The sequence below is a fragment of the Mustela lutreola genome, chromosome 16 (assembly GCF_030435805.1).
Source record: "Mustela lutreola isolate mMusLut2 chromosome 16, mMusLut2.pri, whole genome shotgun sequence".
NCBI lineage: Eukaryota > Metazoa > Chordata > Mammalia > Carnivora > Mustelidae > Mustela > Mustela lutreola.
Window position 1 is genome coordinate 54,626,845 of NC_081305.1, and position 25,338 is coordinate 54,652,182.

At 59.3% G+C, this 25,338-nt stretch overlaps 2 protein-coding genes across 6 annotated transcripts in view; one reads left to right on the forward strand and one right to left on the reverse strand.

Annotated features, from left to right (window-relative positions):
• Nucleotides 1-13: 13 nt before the first annotated feature.
• Nucleotides 14-2,415, reverse strand: CLEC11A (C-type lectin domain containing 11A). Its single transcript, XM_059151108.1, has 4 exons — nucleotides 2,036-2,415; nucleotides 1,623-1,809; nucleotides 1,134-1,325; nucleotides 14-703 (listed from the first exon to the last, which is right to left on the reverse strand). The coding sequence occupies exons 1-4, from the start codon at nucleotides 2,180-2,182 to the stop codon at nucleotides 258-260; spliced, it is 972 nt and encodes a 323-aa protein (XP_059007091.1). The 5' UTR covers nucleotides 2,183-2,415; the 3' UTR covers nucleotides 14-257.
• A 3,488-nt stretch (nucleotides 2,416-5,903) lies between these two features.
• SHANK1 (SH3 and multiple ankyrin repeat domains 1) overlaps nucleotides 5,904-25,338 on the forward strand; it is a 46,772-nt gene continuing 27,337 nt past the window's right edge. For 2 of the 5 annotated variants that reach the window (XM_059151013.1, XM_059151015.1), the window contains exons 1-15: nucleotides 5,907-6,313; nucleotides 8,809-9,106; nucleotides 9,318-9,521; nucleotides 10,018-10,089; nucleotides 11,191-11,299; nucleotides 11,394-11,545; nucleotides 13,330-13,497; nucleotides 13,927-14,043; nucleotides 18,162-18,239; nucleotides 18,466-18,532; nucleotides 18,810-19,140; nucleotides 20,050-20,243; nucleotides 23,576-23,689; nucleotides 23,852-23,927; nucleotides 24,387-24,416. In XM_059151013.1, the coding sequence (XP_059006996.1) occupies nucleotides 8,852-9,106; nucleotides 9,318-9,521; nucleotides 10,018-10,089; nucleotides 11,191-11,299; nucleotides 11,394-11,545; nucleotides 13,330-13,497; nucleotides 13,927-14,043; nucleotides 18,162-18,239; nucleotides 18,466-18,532; nucleotides 18,810-19,140; nucleotides 20,050-20,243; nucleotides 23,576-23,689; nucleotides 23,852-23,927; nucleotides 24,387-24,416 (1,967 nt within the window). In that variant the 5' untranslated portion in view covers nucleotides 5,907-6,313; nucleotides 8,809-8,851. Of the gene's footprint in view, nucleotides 6,314-7,375; nucleotides 7,467-8,808; nucleotides 9,107-9,317; nucleotides 9,522-10,017; nucleotides 10,090-11,190; nucleotides 11,300-11,393; nucleotides 11,546-13,329; nucleotides 13,498-13,926; nucleotides 14,044-18,161; nucleotides 18,240-18,465; nucleotides 18,533-18,809; nucleotides 19,141-20,049; nucleotides 20,244-23,575; nucleotides 23,690-23,851; nucleotides 23,928-24,386; nucleotides 24,417-25,338 lie in introns of those variants that run through there. The other 3 variants (XM_059151017.1, XM_059151014.1, XM_059151016.1) reach the window with 3 other exon arrangements.

Below are 25,338 nucleotides of genomic sequence, written 5' to 3' on the forward strand. Positions count from 1 at the left end.
CTCCACCGCCCGCTCAAGTCAGATTCCACAAGGCTTTATTGGCGTGTGACTTAGCCTGGTGCCCGCAGCTCCCAAGACAGACACAGGCGAGGAAGGGCTCTCGGCTCCACAGAAGATCCCCTGGGATCGCCCAGCCAGAGGGAACACGCTTCCATCCGTGGGTAGGGAGAAAAGGAAGGAAGGGCGTACTCGCAGGATGAAACGCCCAGCCAAAGGGCGAGTGGTGGGATGGGCTGGAGACGCGAAGACAGGCCCCGCTAGAAGGGGTACTCGCAGACATAGTAGAGGCGGCGTTCGCAGTCGTGGTCCCACCAGGAGCCGTCATCCGAGGCTTGCGCCACGCAGTTCTCGAGCGTGCCGCCGTTGGGCTGGTTGGGGCTGAGAGGGTGCGGCGCGGGGCTAGGACCAGCTCCGGGCTCCGGACGGGGCGCGCGGTGCCAAGCGAAGAAGGACACGCGCTGGCCGTTCTCGAAGAGATATAGTCCCTCGGAGCGCCGGTCGTGCACGCCCAGCCACACGGGCCAGTTGTAGGGAGCGAGGGCCCCGCGCAAGTAGCGAGTCAGCGCCTCCATCTGCTGGCGGTCGGCGGGCTGTGCCAGGCTCCCGCCCCGTGCCACGCACCGCGCCTGCGCCGCCGCCTGCGCCTCGAAGTCGCGCGACAGCAGGAAGCACTTGTGGCCAAGGCGCAGCCCCTTCAAGCAACCTGGGGGCGAGGAGGGGCGGGGTCAGGGGGCCTGGGGGGGGGGGGTGGAAGGCGGGGTCGGAGCCTCCGGGGCGGGGCTGGGAGGAGGCGGGGTCAGAGCCACCGAGAGTAAGGAGGCGGAGAGTTGGGCCCAATGGGGGTGGAGCCAGACGGCTGGAACCGGACTGTAGGGGGCGTGGCGCGGGCCGAGTCTGGTAAGCTGCACCGCGCGGTCGGAGCGGGCCTCCCCCTCGGCGGCTCTCCGCATTCACCCTCCCGGCTACTCTAAACTCTCCATAAGCCAACACCCTGCACAAGTCTAGAAAACCGCTCGCCCATAACACCCTGGGTCCTCACGTCTCTTCAGATGTTTCTGGGCCCCCTCCCCCCACCGGTCCTCCACTTGACCCGGATCGTCCCACTTTCCCTGCCCCGCGCGGCGCGGACTCACCCTCTAAGCGGCCATGCTCGCGCTCGGCGCGCCTCTGCGTCTCCTGCAGGGCTTCCACGGCGTCGCGGGTGTCGCTTGCCGCCTCCCGCAGCTGCCGCAGCCCCCGAGTCAACTCGACCACGCGGGTGTCCAACGCGTGCAGACGGACGTGCAGCTGGTGCAGGCCTGCGTCCAGGCCGGCCAGGCGGCCCACTGCGGGGAGACAAGGAGCACGTTGGACGGGACCGGGGAAGCGGAGCTGGCGGACCAAAGGGCCTGGGGGGCAGTTAGGGCTTCTGGGGGTAGAGGTGCGGTGGGCGGCATTCGGGATTTCTGGAAGGTAGGGGCTCTTGGGAGTGCAAGACCAGGCACCCGGAGCCCCCAGGGTCGTGAGGGGTGGGGCGCTGGGCGGTGGGCCATTGAAAGGTCCTCAGCAGTGAAAGGACGGTTCGTTTTTTGAGAAAAGGACCACAGAGGCCTGGGGGCAGGGCGGAGCTAATGATTACTCACGGATATAAGTGACGGTGTCCTCAGGGGTGGGAGAGGGGCTAGGGCTAGAGGAGGGCGTTGGCGTTGTTTCCTCCTTTTCCTCCCCCTGACCGTCCTCCTCGGTCCCCCAGGTCTCTTTGTCTTCAGGGGTTCCCTCGGGGTTTTCGTCCCCCCTCCCAGCGGGCAATCCCAGGGCCTCCTGCAAATGCTGAGGCGGGGGAGGGATGGTTAGGGCTAGCCCTGCTGCGTTCAGACGCCCCACACGCTCCAACCACCCCTTTCCAGCAGTGAGCCTTGCCTCTGAGTCCCTTGTCGGAATCCATCATCCCCATCCTTTGAGCCTGCCCCATCACTCTCCCTTGCCTATTTCCCTAACTCCGCAATACCCTCCCTCCAACACCCACAGTTCCCCATCAAAGTCCCAAGCAACTCACCTTCAGCATCAGGGCTTCCCTTTCCCGCTCCTCCTCTTGGGCGCCTCCCCAGACCCCCTCCCACTCCCTGTCCGCTCCTCGAGCCCCGTGGCTAAAGCCCAGGAGCTGAGGGACCACCAGGGCCCCAAGCAGCCAGGCTGCCTGCATCAGGCTGAGCTCTGCAGCTCCCAAGGCGGCAGATGGATGTCTCTGGGCGTTGGGAAGTGCGTGCAAATCACTAGCCCCTGGTTTCTGCCTTTCCCAGCTTCTCTCCGGTCAGCTTCCTCCCAGCTCCTGTCTCTGTCCACGGGTCTGTTCGTCCGTTGGTCTCTGCTCCTCTGTGTGTGTGTCTCTCTCCGCCTCTCTTGGCTCCCTTGAGGCCCTGCCTCTGTGGCCGGAAACCTCCAACGTTCCAAAGCCTGGATCCCGCCTTGGGTCTCCCCACATACCCCCCTCTTCCCGATTTCCAGAGCTCACTTCCGCCCTGCCCTTTCCTTCCACCATGGCCAAAAGCTCAGATGGCCCGAAGATGAAGGAGCTGGTTCTCCAAGGGATCTTGGGGACATGACCTGTGCCCAGGAGCACCCTCAGGGGGTTCTTGGGGCTTGGCCCTGCTCCCCACTCCTCCTCCTGGCCACTCTTCCGGAGCAGGGAGACTGCAGGGTCTCCATAAGGTTTTTATTACCCTGTGACCACCATTGCCCACTCACGCTGCTGGAGGAGGCTTTCCCAGGATTCACAGGCTCTAGGGCGCCTCCTGCCCCCAGATCTCCCATCCTGGCCTCAAGCCCTTGCCCCAAGATGAAAATGAATGTATGTGCCTGTCTGTGGGTACACATATGGAGAGTATGCATGTCACTGTGCAGGCAACTCTAGAAGGTGGGGTTCTGGGATTCATTGGCTGTACTCTCCTGGAAGCCTCTGGCAGGCGCAGGCCCTGGGTGGGGCAATGCTGGGGACTCCAGCCCCCACCTACCAGCAGACAGTAGGGCAAAAGGGAGCAGGGAAGGGGGGGTGGGTGGTGATCAAGGACGCTTCCTCCAGGAGGTGGAGTAGACAGTCGCAGGGCTCACTGTGTGGAGTTCTGAGCATTCAGCCGTGGCTGCCTCGCCTTGGCTGCCTCGCGGTGCCTGCCTCGGTGCCTCGCCTCCAGCCTGGACCACTGCAGTCACCACCTCCTGGCTCTCTCCCTCCTTTCTCCTGAGCCCCTCCAATCCACACTGCTTGCCGCAGCCAGAGCAAAGCTTCCAAACCATAAATCAGATCACGTCACTCCCCACTCCCCTGCTCCCCCAGCTTCCCATCATATGCAGGAGGGAAGCCAAACCCTGTCCTCAGCAGGGGCCTGGATTGCCCAGTGGGAAGCTGGGAAGGATGGGTCCTTGGCACCTAGGCAAGCTCATCACCCACCCTTCCCTTTGTCCCCCAGGCTCCAGCCACACCGCCTCTCCACTGTTTCCTGAATGCCAAGCTCCTTCCTACCTCAAGCTTTTGCACTAGCCTTTTGCTCCTTCTAGATCCTCTTCCCACAGCTTCTTCTCATTATGAAGGTCTCAGCTCAGTGAGGCCTTCTCGATCATATCCAAGGAAGCTGCACTTCTACAACTTAACAGCCCATTTTATCTTGTTGGTCTAATCAAGACTGGATTGTCTTGTTTGTTCATTTCCTCGTTTGTTGTCCGTCTCCTGCCAACCAAGGCAGGCATTCCTGTTCATTGCTGCATCCCCAGAGCAAGGACAAGGCCAACCTAGCACACAGTAGGTGCTCAATCAGTCTGCTCCATGAGGAAAGAAATAGCCATTCCTGGTAGGGTAACAGCTCAGCCAAAGGCTGAAGGCTGGACCACTGTGTTTAGGTGGCATCCCAAGTTCCATGGGGCATGGGCACAGGGGCACGCTGGGGAGGGGCTGGTGGTCACCAGGGTGGAGGTGGTGAGGGCAATAAGAGAGAAGCTGCAGACATAAGGGAAGCAGGAGGCCAGGCCAGGCCCACTCTCTGCCAGACCCGTGAGTCATGCAGGGCTTTCCCGGCTGAGGCCTGGCTGGTTGTGCCAGCCGCCATGGAGCTCAGCAGCCTGGGACTGCAGGGCCCACTCTTCAAGGAATGAAACTGAGGCTCAGAGAAGGGACGATGCAGCCTGCTGGAGGTCACCAGCATGGCAACAACTAGCCAAGGCTTTTAGCTCTAAGCAAGGGCAGGGCATGGGCCGTCAGCTGCTGGGAGCCCCTGGAGGGGGCTTGGAAACCCACTCCTCCAACCTTCCCTTTTCCAAGAAAGCAGAAGGCAGTGTGGCATGAGGGCAGGTTACTCACCCCCTGAGCCTTTCGGGTGCCTCTTAGGGGCCTGGGGACCCCTCGCTAGCAGCTAGAGCCCTCGAGAGAACTCATAGGCTAGGAAAGGCCTCGTAAACTGTAGAGGAACACACAGCCTCTCTCACTGCTGGTGCCAGTGTAGGCAGCTGTTCTCTCCCTGGGCCCAGATGCTCGCCACCTGGGCTGGTGTATGCATGCAGAGCGGGGCCTCCTGGGGCAGGGCTGGCTCATCCCTGGTACCCTGGAGCCCACAGCTGGAGACTTGGCCAGAGGTGTCTCTGAACTGCCCTCTGCAGGTGCCTGTGCTCCAGCTGGCTGCTCTGGAGGCGCTGGTGGAGCTGGAAGAAGGATAGGAGCTTGGGCTCTGGGGACACTCTTACCATTGCCCTATGGGACCTGCCCTGTCTCTCTGAGATGTTCCCAGCACCAGAGACCTGAGCTGTGAGGGGACCTTGGGAGTGTCTGTGTACAATGAAGGAGGACATGCCTTGATGTTGTGCCTAGCCGTGAACGGGAGCATGAACGGCAGCAGTGTAAAGACTGAGCCAGCTGCCCATCCCTGCTCCTTGGTGTCACCTCTTCAGAGCTAGGTGACCTTGGACACCAAGTTACTTAGCTTCTCTGTGCCCCAGTTTCTCCCTCTGGAAAATGGGGATGGTGAAAGTCCCCACAGTCCATAGGACTGGTGACAGTCAGTTGATAGTCAGGAGCAGAACCTGGCACATGTGAAATGCTCAGGAAATGTCAGCTAGGGAGGGGAGCTAAGGCACAGGGCTGTGCATCTAAATGGGCACGTGCACACCTGTGTGATGGATGGTGGGGGGGTGAGATGGGACCTAATGCACACTACCCCTCACAATTGCGAGTGTCCATTTCTGGATTGCACGTGAGTGGGAGATCAGAGCATCCTGCACGCCCCTGAGGGGGTGGGGGGAGAATGCTGTGTGGCGCGTGTGCTCTGGCACGCTGGTGTGATATGTGCATGTTGTAGCTGGGTGTGTTTGTGGTGATGTACACTCAGGTATGTTAGGTCATGCATGCCCAGCAGAGTGTATGTGGGGGGAACGTGCGACCATGCAGGGCCAGCTAGTGACTCTAAGCACCTGTGCCTTGGGGGAAGGGGCGTGTGTGTGTGTGTGTGTGTGTGTGTGTTTGGGGCGACGGGATTCTATAGCTCTCACGATCCAGTTTGGAGGTTTAGAGTCTAGCGACAAATATTTATTGCGCCCTACTGTGTGCAGCCGGGTTTGGAAGCGCTGTGGGAAGGGGTGGTCCTGGGGTGTGTGTGTCTGTCTGTCTGTCTGTTTGTCTGTGGATCGGTACCCTTAAGGGGGGCGGGGCCCCATGGTCCGGGTAGAGGGGCAAGCAAGGGTAGAGCCAGGTTGGGTAATCTGGTGGCGATGGGGCGTGGTGGGGGAGGGCAGGGGGAGGGGGCGGAGCCGGCGGGGGGGGGATGGGCGAGGTTTGGGGGCGCGGGGAGGGGCGATGTCTCCTCCGCCGGCACTGGAGGGAGGGGAGAGGGCGGAGGGAGGGGAGGGAGAGAGAGGGAGGGAGGGAGAGAGAGACAGGGCGAGGGAGAGACAGTGAGAGCTAGAGAGCGAGAAGGGAGGCAGAGGAGGCGCGGAGCGGGCGGCGGCGGCGGCGGCGGCGGCGGCCTGAGGAAGAGGAGGAGGAAGAGCAGGCGGAGACGCCGCGCCCGGAGCCGGCCGGACCGAGTCGGGGGCGGGCTAGCCCGGAGGGGCGCGGCGGCCGCGGCAGAAGGGGGGGCGCTCTGCGGATGGCCAGGCCCGGCCCGCGGGGGGGGTGAGGTCCTCGGCCCCCCCGCCCTCCCCCCCGGCCCCCGCCCGCCCCCTCCCCGGCCCGCTCGCCCTCCGGGGCGGTGGGGCATGGCCTGAGGGTCCCCCGTTTCCGGGGGGGTGGGGGGTGGGGGGAGGGGGGAGGGGCCGCGGGCGCCGCCGACCGGGACTCAGCAGCCCCGCCAGGCAGGTAAGGGGGCCGAAAACCCGGGGGTTTGGGGGAGCTGCGGGGCCGGGGCCGCGGGAGGGGGCGGGGGCGCCCCGGACGTCCTTGGCCGCTCGCCGGGCTCCGGGCCCGGGTGTGCGATGGGGGGTGGGGGTGAGGAGGGGAGCGTTGCCCCGGGCGACGCCAAATTGGGTTACGCCCCAGTCCCCCGTGCCCCGTCCCATATAGCAGACTTGAGGCGAGGATGAGCCCCCCAGCCCCCGCCAGTAAGGCCCCCAGCCCGAGCCCGCTTCCCCGCGCTCCCAGGCCAAGGGCTCGTTCGCTGTACCCACCTCCTGGCCCTGCCTGGCCACTCCCCCGCCTCACCCACCCCAGCTTTCCAGTGCCCACAGACCCCTTCTGCAGCCCCACCGCGCGAGGCCCCTCCCCCAGGTCACCCTGGTTCTCTGCCCCTCCATCGGGGGTCTGGGCCTTGGCCTCCTCCGCCCCCTTCGACCCCCTCTAGCTCTGGCTTCTCCTCCTAGGCTCCTCCAATCCCCTCCCACCCTGTTCACAAGCTCCCCTCATCCCCACCGTCTCCTCTCCCTTCACCACCGGCCGGCGCGCCCCCTCGGCTCCCGCCTCCGAGTCCCGCTCCCGGGTGCCCCCGCCCCCTCTCCCCGGCCCGTGGCTCTCCCCCACCGGTTTTTCGGCCCCAGCCCCGGCTCTTCTCCCCGCCTTTCCCCGCCTCTCTCCGCCTCCATTCATTCTCCCGGCCCCGCTCTCGGCCACACCAGCTGCCCCCTATCCCCCCGCAGCCTCCCAGGGCACCCCCTCTCTCCCCTTCTCCACCCCCCCCCCCCCCCGCCGATTCCTCAGCCCGTCTCAGTACCAGCTGCGTGCCAGCTATTCTTAGCCGCGGAGCGTTTGATTCATGCCGCCCCGGCGGAGTGTGCCCGCTCCCTCCCTCGGGCCTGAGGGGGAGGGGCCGGAGCTGGTCTGGGGGGTTGCGGGCAGCCGCACGCGCGGGGGTGCCCGGGCCAGCTTTGCTTTCATCCCCCAGGCCACCCCATTAGTGCCCGCTTGAGGCTGGGGGTCAGCCAGGGTCAGCCGAGGGGGAGTGGCAGCGGGCTCCGGGTCCGGAGGTGGGATGTGGAATCCGGCGGGTTGGAGGCTGGGGGGCCTCCGCAAGGGCAAGGTGAGGCAGCTCTGCTGGGTGCCTGGGGGGCGGGGGGGGGGCTTCGCAGCCTGGCCACTCATGGGGGAGGGGTTGGCCAGCTCGCGATTAAGCTGCTCGTTCACCCACAGCTCTTGGAACTGTCCTCTTCGCACACTCATTTTGTCTTCCCTCCCCCAACCCCCCAGCCCATCCCCACTCCCCCAAAGTCAGCAGTACCCTCCACTGCTTCCCATCTCCATGGCAACGGTGCAGGAGCTGGGCCTGGTGTGGGGGGGAGGGACCAGACCAGACATTCTGGTTTCCGGTGCTGGGGTGGGAGACTGGGAGAAGAAGAGGGAGGCGGACCCCATTTGGCACCTAGGCTTACAAGGCCGCCTCAGGAGAGAATAGTGGAGATCTGGAGATGACCTCCCACCTCAGTCCCCAAGACCATCACCCCACTTCTTAGCCACCCTCCCAGCCCCCCAGGCCCCCTCCGAGTGGATCCACCAGTACCAAGCAATGCCAATCGCCCTGTCCTGTAGTGTCAGTGCCCAGATGTGCCCTCAGGTTATCCACGCTGACCCAGGCCACTGTACTACCAACACCAGTCAGCCCTCCCAGGCCCTTCTCCCCACCCACCTGCACCCCTCTCAGGATGCCTCTGCAGAGGCCACGTCTTGTGGCTCCCTGAGGGATGCCCCATGTGTGATCCTCTGCCCCATGACACCCGCATCTGAGTGTCCCTGCTCCCCTGGGACACTGATTCCCAGCAGTCCTCTGCACACGTTGTCAGCCACACTTCAGTGAAGTCACCAGTTCCACCCGCTCCCGGGCACCACTCCCGGGCACCACGCGGCCTCCCACTTCTGCCGCCCCAGGCTCACAGTGCCTCTGTCTCCCCAATACTACATCCCAGCCTCCCACCACCAGCTATCCAGGAGGCTGACAGGAGGGACCCGGGTGAGGGGCTAGGCTGGGTGGGGCCAGGAGGCCAGGATACCGGTGGGTCGCCCACCTGTCTGTCCTCAGCTAATTTTAGCTGCATTTTCCGTGGCCTGCCAAAGTGGGCCAGTAGCTCCCGCGGTGATTCTGCGGTTTCTGGGACACTGCCATGCTGGGTCAGCGGCAAAGTGGGGCGCAGGAGGGGTGGGGGGCTGCGAGCAGGGCCAAGGGCAGGGAAGGAGACGCATTGGAAACATGGTAGGGATGGGCGTGTGTGAGCAGAGATGGCAGGAGTATCTGGGGGTGTGTCCAACCTCCTTCCTGGCTGCATGGGGCACGTAGGGTAGCGGCCCTAGACTGCTTGTCCACGACTTGCCTGTGGCCTGGGAAGAGTCCCAGGCTTTCCATCTGACAGCTGCCCTTGGCCCCCCGGCAGCCGCCTGTGATGCTGCTGTCCCCTGTCGCCCCGTGGCCCCACGATGACCCACAGCCCCGCGTCAAGCGAGGACGAGGAACGCCACAGTGCCAGCGAGTGTCCCGAGGGGGGCTCAGAGTCCGACAGCTCCCCAGACGGGCCCAGCAGAGGCCCCCGGGGGACCCGGGGCCAGGGCAGCGGAGCACCTGGTAGTCTGGCCTCCACCCGAGGCCTCCAGGGCCGCTCCATGTCTGTCCCAGACGACGCCCACTTCAGCATGATGGTCTTCAGGATTGGCATCCCGGACCTGCACCAGACAGTGAGTGACCTACCAACTGCCCACTAGCCGGGAGGGCCCCGGGACCCCAACCCACAGGAGGAGGCTTCTGGTGCGGGGCGTTCTCCCACTTGGGCCCCCTCTCCAGACCCCCACAGCATCCCCTCAACCCAGGGTCCCTGTCCTGTCCCCAGAATCACCCCACCCCCTCTCCAAACCAGCTCAGGCTCCTCCCTGTCACCTCCCCAACCAGAAATGTCTGCGCTTCAACCCTGATGCCACCATCTGGACAGCCAAGCAGCAGGTGCTTTGCGCCCTGAGCGAGAGCCTGCAGGACGTGCTTAACTACGGTCTGTTCCAGCCGGCCACCTCAGGCCGCGATGCCAACTTCCTGGAGGAGGAGCGGCTGCTCCGGGAGTACCCTCAGTCTTTTGAGAAGGGGGTGCCCTACCTGGAGGTGAGGCCCACAGTCTGCCCAGCTTGGTCACAGAGGAGAGAAGGCAGGCCCCGTTGTTTTCCCCATCATGCCCTTGCAAGGGAAAAGCCGGTGGGCTCTTCCAGATCTCCTTCTCAGCGGTAGAGACAGAGAGGCCTGAGTTCAAAGGACAACCTATTCTGCCTCTGACCAACAGAGTGGCCTTGGGCAAGTCACTTCCCTGCCCCAAGCTTCTCCTCGCCTTTCAAAGTGGGAAAGGATTCACAATTACATAGGTGTTCCAGAACATTCTGTGCGGGGTCCAGACTCCCACTCCTCCAAGTCAGGGGTTGCAGTCCACATACTTCACAGCAGCCCCGCACTCCTCAGCCTGCCCAGCCGAGGTTCCAGGGTTGTTTCCACCTTGACCCTGAGATGACCAGCCCTCCTCCCCCTAGCTCAAAAAGAGTCCAGCCTCCTCCCCAAGTCCCTGATTCCAAGTCTCTGTGTCTCTCCCCTCATACCCCCCTGGCCACAGTTCCGTTATAAGACCCGGGTTTACAAGCAGACCAACCTGGATGAGAAGCAGCTGGCCAAATTGCACACGAAGGTGAGAGAACCCTGCTGGAGCTTACCCACCAACATCCCCCACAGAGACCGGGACCCCCCCACTTTCCCACTTCCTCTCCCACCTCTTCCCCACAGACTTCCACACTCCCCAGCCCCTTCTGTTCCTCTGCCAGGCTCCCCCATTAGCTCGAGAATGCTGTCTTGCATTTGGGACAGCCCCAAATGACACCCCTTTTTCTCCATCATAGCCCTTCTTCATTCCCCTTTCTGCCTCTCATTGCTCTGGCCAGGTCCCCCTATTTCCCCCTTCCTCTTACTTTCTTCTTCCTTGGACTCTGCTATCTCATATCTGGGTCCCCCATATCCACGCAGAGCCCCTGCTTCCCCCCACTTGGCCTGAACTCCGACACACAGTGTCCCTCTGCCTCAGGGCTGTTTCTGAGATATTCCACAGTTCCCCCACTCCTATAGACTAAACTTTCCCGGGATGTCTCCCACCCCTGGCCACATGGAGCCATGTTGCCCTCCAGGCCTCTGACCATATATATGTCTCTTGTGTCTCCCCTGGTCCCCTAAGACCTGGGAGGAAACCAGGGGGCTGCTTTAGCCAGAGGTGAAGAGAAGGCTTCCTGACACTTGGGAAAAAAGCCTTTGTCCCCTCCTCATGCCCCATCCTGACCCCTTCATGCATTCTTCTCTGTCCTCCCCCAAATATTCATCCCTCTAGACCTGCACCAGCCACTCTGGTAGCCACTGGCCACATATGGCTCCCAAGTACTTATGGTGCGGCAGGTCCAAACTGAGCCTCGCTGCCCGTGTGAAATGCCCACGGATTTTGAAGATTCGGTGCCCAAAAGAGTAAACTCTCTCCTTGATACATTTCCTATGGATTACCTGTTGATGCGGTAGTATGTTGGCTAGATTAGGTTAAAAAGATAGGTCATTAAGATGAATTTTGGTATAATCAACAGTGCGCCTTCCTCTTTTTTTTTTTTTTTTTTTTTTAAAGGTGGCTCCTAGAGACTTTCCAATGCCCCATGCGGCTTGCTGTGTATTTCCACTGGCCAGCTCTGCTTGGGACCCTAGCTTTTTTCCCTTGCTCCCTGACCGGCCTGTCTTCTCTCTCTTGTCCATGGCTCAGACGGGGTTGAAGAAGTTCCTGGAGTACGTGCAGCTCGGGACGTCTGACAAGGTGGCGCGGCTGCTGGACAAGGGGCTGGACCCCAATTATCATGACTCAGATTCAGGAGGTAGGGAGGGAACCAAGTGCTTTGGAAGAGGTTTGATGGGGAGCCCAGAATGAGGCATAAGGGCTGCATATGACTGGCCTTTCCTGCCCCTTAGAGACCCCCCTGACTCTGGCTGCCCAGACGGAAGGCTCCGTGGAAGTGATTCGAACCCTGTGCCTGGGAGGGGCCCACATCGACTTCCGAGCCCGGGATGGCATGACAGCACTGCACAAAGCTGCATGTGCCCGTCATTGCCTCGCTCTCACGGTGAGGTGCCAGACCCCCGGGACCCTCCCCCAGACTGCAGTGGTTCCCTAACAGGTTGAACTGCAGCGAGTTGCCCCAGACGCAGCCTCCTCCTCCCTTTCATCTCCCTTGACCCCACAAGACCATCTGGTCTCCCCTTTGCCTCTCATCTCGCCTCCTGGATGTCCCCTCCCACGTCCCCGTGGGATGCCACTTCTGCTCTTCCCTCAGACTCCTCTCCTTTTCCCGTTTGTTCTCTCTCAAGGCTCAGTTCTTTAGATTAGTTAAAAATAGTCTCTCTTCGTGTCCCAAATACAAAGCCCCTTTCCAGAGCCTGACACACACAACCCCCGTGCTCACTCCTCCAAGGGACTCTGAGACCCTCTGCTGCTCCCCGGGTGCACCCACCCTGCGGGGCACTGTCACACGGAGCTTTCCCCCGGAAGAGCCCAGGGAGATCCTAATATCTATACTCTCCTGCTACCCAGACATTCTGGCTCCCTCTGACCCAGCTCACCCCCAACCTTGCCTCTGTCTCCCTGAAGTGTCGACCCTCCCTCCTCTGTTCCTTAAAGTACACCATGAGCTACCTGCTGGGCCCCCAGATGCAGACACTGCTCCGTGTGCTCACACACATTCCCTGCAAACACAGCCCGTCCACATACCTTCCCCAGGCACTGCCCCCCATACCTCCAGATGCAGCCCCTCACCTACCCTTCCGGCCTGGGGCTCATTCCCCTTCTCTCGGAAGCAGACGCAGCCCTTCCCCATGCTTTGTGACTAAAATGCACTCTCCCAGGTAGATGAACCCGCATCTCCACTTTAAAATCCTCTTCCTCTCCCCTCACCCCCATGGCACTTGATCCCTCTTCGTACACAGGTCAGGATAGACCGCCTCCAGAGATATGTAGCTGTTGATAAAACCCCAGCTCACAGATGCTCCAGTGGAATGGACCCTCCCTTCCCTTTTCCAGCTGCTCTGAAGGCCCTAAATGCAGTCAGACGCCAGCCACAGAGATCTGCTTAGGCCCTCTGGATGCACCCCCAGTCTGCTCCCTTCCCCCCCAGACCGATCCTACTCTTACCACCACCCGGCCTCCAGACGAACTCTGTCCAGTCCTGTAGCCACTGGCCACATGGGGCTGTTTAGATGTAAATTAATTAAAGTGAACTAAGACGAACACTTCTGTTTCTCGGGCTCACTGGCAGATTCGAGCACCCGGGAGCCCACGTGTGGCTGCCGTGTTGGATGGGCGGGGCGGTTGTAGGCTGTTTCCTGCAAACGTCTTGGTGGACAGCGCGGCTGCAGGCTGTCCTCGCACAGCTGCTGCCAACACTTTTCTAATGATGCTCAGCTCCGCCAGCCTCTGTGCCCGGAGCTGTTCCTGGAGCGGGATGCCCCCTGTCCCCCAGCCCCCGGGCCTCAGCGAGGCTGGCTCGACTCCCCTTGGTCCAAGCTTAACCTTTTCCCAGATTTCCTTCTGCATCCCATCTTTGGGATGCTGGTCCCAACTACGTCTCCTGCCTGGCCAGGGGTCCTCCTGCGTCCAGACTATTTTCTCCCATGGTCCCCCAACTGTCTTCCTTCTAGGATGAGGCGCTGAGGCACCAGGCTCCTTCCATGTCTCATTCAAAGTCAGCCACAGGGCAGGGGAAGAGCCAGCCTCAAGGTCGTACAAGGGCATCGTGGCAGAACCCAAAACAGCCTTGGCCAGTATGGGTCACCCAAGACTCTCTGCCCCATTGGTCCCTTCAGGTTGAGCCAGGACTAGTGGGACAGTCTTCTGTCTTGTCTCCCTCCTCAGGCACTCCTGGACCTTGGGGGCTCCCCCAACTACAAGGACCGCCGAGGCCTGACCCCTCTGTTCCATACGGCTATGGTGGGGGGCGACCCCCGCTGCTGTGAGCTGCTCCTTTACAACAGGGCCCAGCTGGGCATAGCTGATGAGAACGGCTGGCAGGAGATTCACCAGGTGCTCCAGACTCGGCCAGGAGGGGTTGGGGGGGGGGGGTATGTGTGGAGGGGGTGTGCCTGGGCCCTGACCAGAGCAAGGATCAGAGACCCTGGTGCAAAGAGCTGGGGATCCAGATGCTGGGGTCCTCACAGAGCGTGGGGGTGGGACGAGCATGGTCTCCAAGGAGAAAAAGATGGGAAAGGCAAGGACAGGGGACATTGGACATCTTGATCCCTGAGATGGCTGACGATGGTCTCTTGAGCCTCTTGCAGGGCCAGACCAGTCACCTGAGTCTTGGAATGACCCGGGAAGCTGATAGTCTGGGCCCCTGGGCAGGAATGGAGGCTGAGAAGAGAGGGAGAAGGAGGGTTTGCTGGCCTCAGGCTAGAGATAGATGCCATGGCTGGGAGACTCTGATGTGGCCTTCTGGATTCCCTGTCCTCCCAGGCCTGCCAGCGGGGTCATTCTCAGCACCTGGAACACCTGCTCTTCTACGGGGCTGAGCCTGGAGCCCAGAACGCCTCGGGGAACACGGCATTGCACATCTGCGCCCTCTACAATAAGGTCTGCTCTGGCAGCGCCTGCCTGGGGCCCTCCTCCTGCCCCCAGCTTCCCAGCCTCCCTGCACCCCCTGTTCCATCACTGTTTCATTCGTTCGTTCATCTGTGCCTTCATTCATTCAACAGATATTTACTGAGCACCTTCCCGGTGCTGAGGACTAGGTAGCGAGCCAGACAGATAGCACCTCCAGCCAGGCAGGACTTCCCATTTGGTATAGGGCAGTGGGAGGAAGGTCCCAGGGGATCTGGGTTCCCATGGGAGCCCGAGCCTGGGCTTGGCCTTGGGGCTGAGGTAGAAGTGGCCCCCCAGAAAATGCAGTACCAGTGCTAGGATGAGCAGGAGTCAGCTGAATCGGAAGGGGAGAAAGGGTGTCCCAGGCTGTGGGCACAGCCTGGGTAGCAAACCAGAAGGGAGAGAGCACATCAGGACCATCCCCAGATGGGAGAGTTGCTCCCCAGGTCCCCTTTCCTGTGTGTCTCCATTCTGCTGCTCGTGGAGGACCTGCTGTGTGCAGTGCCTTTTGGAGGGCGCTGCAGGGGACAGAGGAAAGGCCAAACCACATCCTAGAAGGGAGCAAGAGTGTATTGCAAGTTGTAGCAATTCAGGGTTGGGTGGATGGCCCCCACCTCAGGAGCCATGGGAGGAGGTGAGCCGGAAAGAGCTAGCAGGGGCCTCACCAACCAGAACCAGAACCAGCAAGTTGTAACTTTCAGCCTGCTGACCCCAGCCCTAGGAGATCCTGTGCGAATCAGCCCCTCAGTCTCCTTCCCTGTTATCCAGGCCTTCCTGCCCTCTGCGGGACTCCGCAGAGCGGGGCTTGGCATGCTGGTGCTGGTCTGCCAACCACTTCTCCCCCTCCTCCAGGAAGTCTTCCAAGACAGCCCCATCCCCTTCTGCCTCATCAGAACTTGCAGTGCTGGGAATGTGGCAGGTAGCCAGGTGCTGCCTTGTGGCAGCAAGCAGTCTGCTCTGCCGAGGGAGAACTCTGTGTTTGTCAAACCCAACCAACGCGGTGCTGTCATGTCCCCTCCCCAGTGTTTCTGTCTCTCTTGTCCCCTGATTCCCCCGCTCCATGGCCTCAGCGCATGGCCTGTGGACAGACCGCACCCCCCCCCCCCAGACAAGCCCTCTCTTAGGCTCTGTCCTTTCCGTGCCGTGGGGATGACGTCAGCTGATTGAAGGGGAGGAAAGACCATGTGTGTTGCGCGCTCATCCCCAGAAGGAAGCATTGTTCATCAGGACACGGAAACTATATCATTCAATTCAACAGGGAAAACTTAGTATAAAGAACTAGAGTGTGGGAGCAATTACCCTTGGTTGGAGGAGCCTCCTTGAGCTTCTCCTCTCTCTCGGTGCAACAGGTCAGTAACACCTACGGAGCAAAGGCTCAAATGGATGGAAGGCTTCGCATGGTGCTTAGCTAGTACATGTTGAGACAGAGAGAGTTTGTTTTGTGCTTCTCCCTACCTCGTTTGCCCTCTCAGACCTTAAGCTTCCCAAGGCCGGAGCTAGGTCTGACCGATTTCCTTACTCTCCCCCACGGGCTTCCTGACATGGCGGTCTCTCCCCTGCTGGTGAAGGTCAGGTTCATATTTATGAAAGGCATGAGCTCCTCAAGGGTGGGGGCTGTTTGATCATTCACTCAGCCCCGAGGCTGTAAGTCGTACTCGGCCTCAGTGCCTCTATGTTGAATAAATGAGCAGACGGATGAATTATGAATCGGCTACCTTGAATTTGCCCCAGGACCACACAGAGCCCCCCTCAGAATATTCAACAGGTGTTTTCTTTGCAATAGACTGAATGACTCAGTGAATGAATGACTTGAACAAATGAATTCTGAGTGACTCGGCTCCATGTCCTTCCTCCTCCTACATCCCCGTGCATGTTTCGTGGGCACCTACCAATGGGAGATGAATCGGACTCAGCATGGTGCCTGTCTGGGGAGCTGGGGGGCGTTCACACCTGGCAAAGAGGCAGCTGTGTAGACAAGGAATTGCAGTGCCGTGAGATCAGTGCTAGGACACCAGTAAATTGAGGTTCTCAAGGCATAGGTTGCATTGCTGGTTGGGCTGGAGGAGATGTTCTGGGCCTGGGCTGGGCAAGGCAATGGTGGAGGCGGGCAGACACGCAAAAACACACAAACAGCAGTTAACAGTCTAGTTGGGGGTCAGCATGTACACACTTACTTGGACGCACACACACACTCTCATACCCTCACAAACACACCCAGAAAACTGAGCTAACTTTGCTGTTCAGGGATCGACTTAGGCAATCGGCGTTGTATGCCCATAAGACCTAGATGAGCCCTGGGCTTCAGAGGCCACATTTGAGTTCTAGCTGCTCCACTCCCCGGCTGTGTGACTTTGGGCACAGATTTGCCCTCTCTGAGCCTGTCCTGTAGAACGGGACCATACAAGCATCCTTGGTGTGCTTGTTACGCAAAGAGAGTGAGACCGAAGGGTGCTTTGTGAATGCTGGTTGAATTGCATCAGGGGGAGCTGGAGAGGGGAGTTGATCTGGGGCCAGGCTGGCTTTGGTCAGGCAAGACAAATGGTGGAAGACTCCAGTAACAGTTTATTGGACAGCTCCTGTGGTCTAGGCACTATTCCAAGTGCTGGGTGCCCCTATGTAAAACTCACGAGGTAGTGGGGGAGAGATGCTAATGAGACAAGTGAAAGAGAAATGTCATTTGAGGGAGATAGCGTCATGAAGAAAATGAGCTAATACTGGCTTAGAAGAATGCCTGGCATGTAGTGGGCATCGTATAAATAAAAATAAAACAGGGAACAGGATAGGGAGCTATTTTGACAAGGTAGCCAGAGAAACCCTCTCCAAAGAGGTGGCATTTGAGCAGAAACCTGAATGAAGTGAGAAAATGAGCCATGTGGAAATCTAGGGGCAGACAATTAATTCCAAGCAGAGGGAGCAGCAGGTGCAAAAGCCCTGGGGCAGGAGCATGCCTGTCAGGGGAAGAAAGAGGCCAGTGTGGCTGGAGTAGAGGGCGTGAACAAAGATGGCAGAAGATGAAGTTGATGAGGCTGGAGGTAGGAAAGCAGGCAAACCAGGTGGAGTTGGAGTCTCTAGGGCCATGGTGAGGCCACTGGGATTTATCTAGAGGGAGTGACGTGGCTGACATTAGGAAGGCACCGATCTGGACATGGATAGCATTCCTAACCCCCACTGTTCAACCCTGGCCCCCTCTGTCCACCCCCTTCCTTCTGGGTCTAGCAGAATGCATGATAAGAGGAAAAACTCTGGAGCCTGACAGATCTTCATTCAAATCCAACTGCTGATAGTCACCCCCTGCATGACTGGTGGCTACTTGTGATGCCTTAGCTTCCTCCTCTGTCAAATGGGGGTAGCAATTTCCATTTCGTGGAACTATTGGGCAATACAGTGAGCTTCTCCTCTAAAGTGCTATGCCCCTGACATGGATCATACATAGGAAGCTCTCCATGAAGCCTGGGTTGGTGGCTCTGGACTTCAGCACTCCTGGCCCCAGGGGACATTTAGCCCTGTGTGCAGACATTCTCCTTTTTTTTTTTCACAGCTAGAGAAGGGAGTGCTAGTGGCATCTAGTGGTAGAGCCCAGGGATGCCGCTAAGCGTCCTACCATGCACAGGACAGCTGCCACGACAAAGGTGTATCTGGCCCCTAATGTCAGTAGTGCTGAGGTCGAGAATCCCTGATTCTGATGAGCGCCGTCCAATAGACAGTAACAGGAGTCACACGTGTAATTTTAAGTGTCCCAGGAGCTACATTTTAAAAAAAATTGACAGGTGACGTTAATCTTTGTAGCATATTTCAGTAACCCATGGTTTCCAAAAATATTATCCTGTCAACGTGCAAGCGATATAACAATTATTAGAGATGTGTAATTTTGTTTCATGCTAAGTTCTTAAAGTCTGGTGTATAGTTTACACATATAGCTCAGCTCAGTTCGGACCGGACACATTTAAAAGGCTCTTGAGCCATGTGTGGTAAGTGGCCACTGTCCTGGGCCAGGCAGGTTTAGATCAGGTTGTTCCTGAAGTTCTCAGCCCAGTGCCTCTGTCTGCTCACGATCTTCATGGTTTCCTTTTGTTTCACTCTCTGCCACCGACCATCGCTTTCGTCCTCAGGAGACCTGTGCTCGGATTCTCCTCTATCGAGGAGCCAACAAGGATGTGAAGAATAACAACGGACAGACCCCCTTCCAGGTGTGGGGCTGTGAGGGCTGGCGGGGGTAGGGGGTGATGCACAAAGAAGGCAGGGGGTGAAGAAGGTGGGACAGGTAGGGCTGCTGGCGGAGAGGCTGGTGGTTTGGGAGAGAAGGGGTTGCAGTTGCTGGGGTGAAGGTTTGGGGGGCAGGGGTCCTCACCGTGCTTCCCACCCTCTTCTTCTGCTGCCTGGGCCACCCCACCTCCCTGTGCCCCCTCCCTCCAGGTGGCAGTGATCGCTGGGAATTTTGAACTGGGGGAGTTGATCCGAAACCATCGAGAACAGGATGTGGGTGAGCAAGCAGGGAAGCAGGGGTGGGTAGGGCTGAGGGGAGATCCGATGGGTAGCTGGGGGTGTATGGGGGGACTGGGGAGTCACTGGGCTGTGAGTGAGACTACTATCTGAATAGTAATGAGGGGTAATTAGGGTAATAAGGGGTGCAATTCCCACTCCCCATTCTCTCTCACGGCTGTCTTTCTCCTCTCATGCCTCTCCTCCCTTGCCTGCACACCCCCTCCACCTGCCTGTCTCCCTTGCTCCTTCTGCCCCCTGCTGCTATGCCCTCTCAGTGCCCTTCCAGGAGTCCCCCAAGTATGCAGCCCGGCGACGGGGACCCCCAGGCGCAGGGCTGACGGTGCCCCCAGCGCTGCTTCGGGCCAACAGTGATACCAGCATGGCCCTGCCCGACTGGATGGTGTTTGCCGCCCCGGGGACCTCATCCTCTGGGGCCCCTGGCCCTACTTCAGGGCCCCAGGGCCAGTCACAGCCCTCAGCCCCCAGCACCAAGCTCAGCAGTGGGACCCTCCGAAGTGCCAGCAGCCCCCGGGGTGCACGGGCTCGCTCCCCATCCCGCGGGAGGCACCCTGAAGAGGCCAAGAGGCAGCCCCGTGGACGGCCCAGGTAGGGGAAAGCTCAGCCCTGGTCCCAACCAGATCCTATCCTTGGAGCCGCAACTGCCCCCACCCAGGCTGGTGCCCCATCCACCCCAGGCCCTGGTCCACCCCCTCAGGCCTCCAGATCTTGCTCCTGCTCCTGCCTCCTGAGGAGGGAAGGGCCTTGTAAGCCGCAGTCTTGCACCTGTCCCGGAATGTGCCAGTTTAGCTAAGCACCTGCTCGGTACCAGGAGTCAGGGGTGGGGAGCCCAATGGAAATGTTGGTTCCAGCCCCTGAGGACAGACAGACAGACAGGGCAAGGTGAGAAAAAGCCAAATAAGGTGGGGATAGACAAGGGACTTGGGGAAGGGTATCTGAGTTTAGAGACGAGGCCAGAGGAGGCAGAGCAGAGGAACCACTCAGGGTAGAGGGGAGGATGAGCAGGGGGCATTCTGCGGGGGTAAAGAGGTCAGGCTGGCAAGAGGAGAAGGGGGACTGTGGCTGGCCGGTATGTCCTGAGGACACGGAAGAGCGAAAAATCATGGCGGGCTGGGCACGGCAGGCAGAGGAGTTGGACCTGCACCAGGAGGAAGCTGGGAGTCGCTGAAGGCTCGTGAGGGAGCTGAGAGATGACACAGTCAGAGCTCCACTTCAGGAAGCTGAATCAGGCACAGCGTGCAGGGCCGTGGGAGGGGCAGAGCCGGAAGCCAGGAGGCAGAGGAGGGGGCGGGGGGGGGGGGCGGGGGGGGCAGCAGTGGGCCAGCAGAGGGAGCCCCCAAATGCCTTCTTCCCCTAAGGATGCCAGAGCTGGGAAGCCCACTCAGACCCCCTTCCCACTCTGATGCTCCATCTCCCCCCACCCCACGGACCCCTGTTCTCCCAGAGGTGCCCCCTCCCTCCATTCTCCCCTGCCTCTCACACCCTCTGTGTATGCAGCTCCAGCGGGACGCCCAGGGAAGGGCCGGCAGGGGGCACGGGGGGCTCGGGGGGCCCTGGGGGCTCCCTGGGCAGCCGTGGGAGGCGTAGGAAGCTCTACTCAGCCGTACCTGGACGCTCCTTCATGGCCGTGAAGTCCTACCAGGCCCAAGCGGAGGGGGAGATCTCCCTGAGCAAGGGGGAGAAGATCAAAGGTAACCGGGCAGGGCAGGGCCGGGCCAGACTGGGGGCGAGGGTCGGGCAGGTGAGCTAACCACTTGAGGAAGCAGTCAAGGACAAACAGTTCTCCAGGACCTAGACTGTCCAGGGCATACTCTGGGGACCCCAGAGAGCCCCCTGGACACCCCCTGCCCTGAGCATGAATTGTAGCTGCTGCAATGCCGCCTGTTGGCAGGACGTGTTGAGGCAAAAGAGGGAAAATGAGCATTTGGGGACCCCAACACCATGCCATGCCCTGTAGGAGTGGTCCCCCCCGCAGGATCGGCCTTTCAGGAGGGTGTCGGGACCCCCTCTGACAGTTGAAGGAATGGTCTCCCAGGTCCAGTGACCTGCCCCAGTCCCCAGTCTGAACCCATGGTCTTTCCTGCCACCCGGTGTGGAGCGTGGGGCCAAGCCACCTTGACTTCACCTCCTGCCCCTGCCAGGTGTTCTCCTCTGAGGAACAGCATGGGGCTCGTTTCCTGGGGCTCTGAGACAGGTGCTGGAAGCCAGGGCCAAGCCCAGGGCTCCCTGAGTGGCCGGCGGCTGCCGTTCCTGGAGTTTGCCTCTCTTTGGTTCTTCTGTGTGCTTCTGGAAAACAGTGCCAGTAGCCCTCACGTGCAGACTTCGCAGGGCTGGTGACGTGTGTTCTTGGATAGAATAGGCTTGGAAACGGGAAGCAAGCAGACGTAGCAGTGAATGCGAGACGGGGGAGCAGTTCTTTGCCGACTCTCAGCTGCAGAGGAGCTGAGTAGTGTAGCGCTGGAGGGCCAAGCTTCCTGGGTTCAAATCCCGGCTCTACCGCTTCCTGGCTGGGCACCCTCAGACAAGGGACTTTTCTCTGGGCCTCAGTTTCTTCATCTGTACGACGGGACCCTGATGAGGATTTTAAAAGTTCCCTTAAGGCACCCAGGACAATGCTGAGCACACAGCAAACGCCAATGATCATGGTCCTCAGCAAGCCCCCACGACAGGAGCTCAGAGAGGAGAGAGAGAGACCCCGGCTGTCTGGGAAAGCTGGGGGTTCCTCCCACAGGAGACAGAGGTTGTGTGGGTCATGGGTCATGGAAGGGTGTGCAGGGATCAGAGCATCAGCTGGGTCATGTATTGGATCTGTTCGCGTTCTTTCTTCCCGTAGCCTGAGTTCCTGAAAGCAAGGTCACATGTCATTGATCTCTGGGTGGCCAGGGGCCCGTGTCAGGACCCAGGACCCAGGAAGCCTCAGTGCACATCTGCTGAATGAATGAATGAATGAATGGCCAGACAGAGGAGCAAACTGGAGGCCAGGGGCAGTGCCGCTAGAGGCAGGGTGCCTGGGAAGCGGGTATGCATGCACAGATGCATGCCACTTGGAGGGTGTGGTCTGTGCTTTGAGACTGAGTTTTGAAAGAAGGGGAAGCTAAGGTCCGAGGGTGCGACCTCCCATGTGCAGTATCTTCCAAGTTTCTTTCTGAAATTCAAGCCCAGTACTTCTGTACACTGCCCGGTTTGGATGTCCTTCCCTTACAGTAGGACATGTCATTGCTTCAAAGCGTGCCTCCATCCACCATGCCCTTGAGGTTTGCCCCATCCCAATGAGGCTGCAGGCTCCCTGTGCTCTCAGGCCAAATCCCAGTGCCTGTGCCTGGCTGCCAGCCCCTCCCCTGCCCACCCACCAACCTCATCCCATGGCACTCTCTCCTTCCCTCACAAGGCGCCAGGAATCTCTTTCTCCCATGCTGTTCCTTCTCCCAGAACGTTTCCTCCCTCTCTGCCTCTTCAGCTCCTAGGATCCTTCCAGTCTCAGTCTATATGTCATGTTGTCCGGGACACCGTCCTGGTGCCTCTTTGCTATCCGATTTATAGACCCCCATCTGGCCTTTCTTTGGACACCTGGTCCTTCTCCCCTGAAGGGCTGACCTTAACTTTCATTCGTGCGCTCACCCACAGAGTTACTCCTCCCACGGTGCCTGCGTGGAAGCACCGCGAGGTTAAGAACCACATTGGTTGTGTCCAAGAGCACTCTACCCAGTGTCTAGCCTGGTGCTTGACTCATGACCGACACTAAATAAATACTCATTTGGTGAACGGATGATTGATTCCGTGACCACCCAGCCGGTCACTGGAGGGCTAGCCCAGAGCCCTTTTTACTCCCTCATTTGCTCCTTTTCCCTGACCTTGAGCATCTCCTCAATCTGGTCTCCTCAGATCCTCCCAAGGGTGGCAGTTGAAGCATAGAAAGCCACCAGGGGGCCCCAATTCAAATCCTAGTGTGGCTTGAGTCGTCTCTGGGACCAGGGACTTTTCTGTTTAGCTGTAGCTTCTTCGTCTATAAAATGGGAAACCAGTTGTCACCTACCCCTGTAGATGTGAGGGAAGTATGCGAAGGGCTGGGCGCAGACAGAGCCAGGAGAAATGAAGAAATGGAAGACCGTGCCCTTGTTACTGTTGCTTTGATCGTCGGTATTAGAAGCAGCAGCAACACAGCGCTTGAACAGAGAGGTCACAAAACACTGTGACTCCAAGCATTCACCCTGGAGACGCAGAGAGGTGTTCAAATCCAGACTCTGTGGACGATAAGCTGTATATTCTGAGCAAATGACCTCGGCCCTCTGAGCCTCAGTTTCCCTGTGGGTAAAAGGGGTTTAACGAAAGTGTCCCTTTTTAGGGTTCTGGTTACTGGTGAGAACTGGACATTAGCAGTTCCCGATGTCCGTCTTTGTCCTTGAGCGGTCAGCACACACACAGCACAGCCAGTCAGCAAATGTGTGCTATGTGTGGCTAAGAGATGGGGCCAGCAGGAAATGGCCTCCAGGGACAAGGGGTGGAGAGGAAGAAAGAGGTGATTCTAATCTCTTCCCGTCTAGAGCCAGGGGAAACAAAAGGAGGCAGAGGGCAGGGGCTGGGAGCAAAGGACAGAAATTTGAGTGGCCAGGAGGGAGTGGGAGGGAATGGGGGCTGTGGCGGAACTGCAGAAGGGCTTAGGGAGTCTAAGAGGGCATCGGGAAATTATAGAACAGTCAAGTTGTGCCTGGTTGCTTACCAAGGGAGGTGAGGGTCAGTCCTGGGGGGGACTTAACCTGCGAGGACCATGTCACCAGACACAGCCCTTTCTCCCAGTGCCTCTGATGTCCCCATTGGATTCGGAAAGCAAGAATGCAGGAATGATAGGATTTGGTTCTCCAGCCAACCCCTCATCCCTTCCTTGGACATTTATTAAGGATGCCCTTGGGCCAGGCCCTATGCTAGGTGCTGGGGAATTGTAGCAAGGCTGTGCATCAAGTACGTTGGAGTTGGGGAGGCGACACAGAAACACAGAAGTGTTTCTATGTCCCTGCTCCCCACCCAGTGCTTAGCATCGGGGAAGGAGGCTTCTGGGAAGGCCAGGTCAAAGGTCGTGTTGGCTGGTTTCCCTCGGACTGCCTAGAAGAGGTGGCGAACCGCTCCCAGGAAGGAAAACAAGGTAATGAGGACTCTCCAGTTGTCCCTGATCATCCTGGGGTTCTCCTGACAGGGGTGGGACGCTGGGGGATGAGTAGAGGGGACGACATGGGCCAGGACCCCCGGGAGTGGGGCCCATGGTTTCCAGAGTGAGGGTCTAAGGTCGTCCTTTGTCCTCCTGCAGAAAGCCGCAGTGACAAGGCAAAGAGACTCTTCCGGCATTATACTGTGGGCTCCTACGACAGCTTTGATGCCCCAAGGTAAATGTCCATACACCCCTGGGTGCCCCTTACCCCAACCTCCCTTCATATTCCACCTTTAAATATGTCTACCACCTCCAAGCCTCCTTTCTGCTCCCTCTAAAGTTTAATCCAGAGGTGGGGGAAGGCAGAATTAGCTTCAGACCACAAGCCCAGTCCCAAACCATCCTTGGCAGCCACTGAGACTGACCAGTTTTGGGGTAGCCTAAGACCAATGGGGTGGACAGATAAGTATGGAGCTGTCTGGGGCTGGGGAGCTCGTGTGTGTGGCTGGCTGGAGGCCTTTCTCCTTCGTGTGCCTCATCTCTGTGCGGTCATGTGCAGCAGAAGTGTATGCATCCCATGCCTCGCACGGGTTTGGGGAGAGGGGCAGGCAGAGCTGGGCCAGGAGGGGTGGGGGTGGAGAGACAGGCACACTGACACCTTTCCCCTCCCTGGCTGCTGGCTGACTTGCTTCAGAAGCTTGATGGATGGGATTGGCCCAGGGAGGTGAGAGGGGAGGGGAAGGGAGGGCATGGGGTCAGGAATGGGAAGAAAGGGGTGCCTGGGGATATGTGGACTTGTGTGTGCACGACCAGAGCTGGTTTCCCTGTGCGTGAACATCTTACACTGGCAAGTGTCCTTGTATGGATTCTCTGAGTATGTCCTTGCCCCCGTGTCTCTGTAGGTGAGCATGACACGTGTCTGTATGCATGGGTGACAAGAGGCTCCTAGACCTGTAGCCTTGTGCCTGGAGATGCCCATGACAGCGAGAGGGTCATGGGTGCATTTTTGGCTGTCATTTATGGGCGTGCGATTGAGGCTAATCGTGCGGTTGGCACTGCACATTTGTGTTTCCTTGAATCTGTGTGTCTGAGAATGAGGGCAAGTGTTTCCAGGGATGTCAGTGTGTCTGCTTACCTTGTACGGACAGGTGGGTTTCTGCACACGTCTGTCTCTTTCTGTGCATGCCACTGTCCCTGCGTGTCAGCCCAGAAAATCATGTGCATGCATTTGCATCTGTCCAATTGATCTGGAATTCAGGACCTGGGGCACTGGGGGAGGGGAGGGCAGAAGAGGGAAGGATTCCAGGGCATGGGCCTCCAGAAGGGCAAGACTGTGGGGGAGGGATGGTCATAACTGGTATTTGAAAGATGACACCCTCCCCCACTGTTCCCCCCATCCAGGGAAGGGTCTCCTTGTTTGTAGCATCCTTCCATTAAATGTGTCCAAACCTATGTGTCTGTGTTCTGGCCAGTGGGGATGGGTGAGGGGGTTGGGGAGAGAGAAATAACAAGATGGGGAGAGAGGGTGGGGCTGGGGTGCCACCCTGCCCCCGGAGTGTCTGAGGCGCTTGACCATTGTGCGCGTTCACCTGGCACGTCTCTGGCTCTGGGCACCGGGTGAGTATCAAGGTCCCCCCCACCCCAAA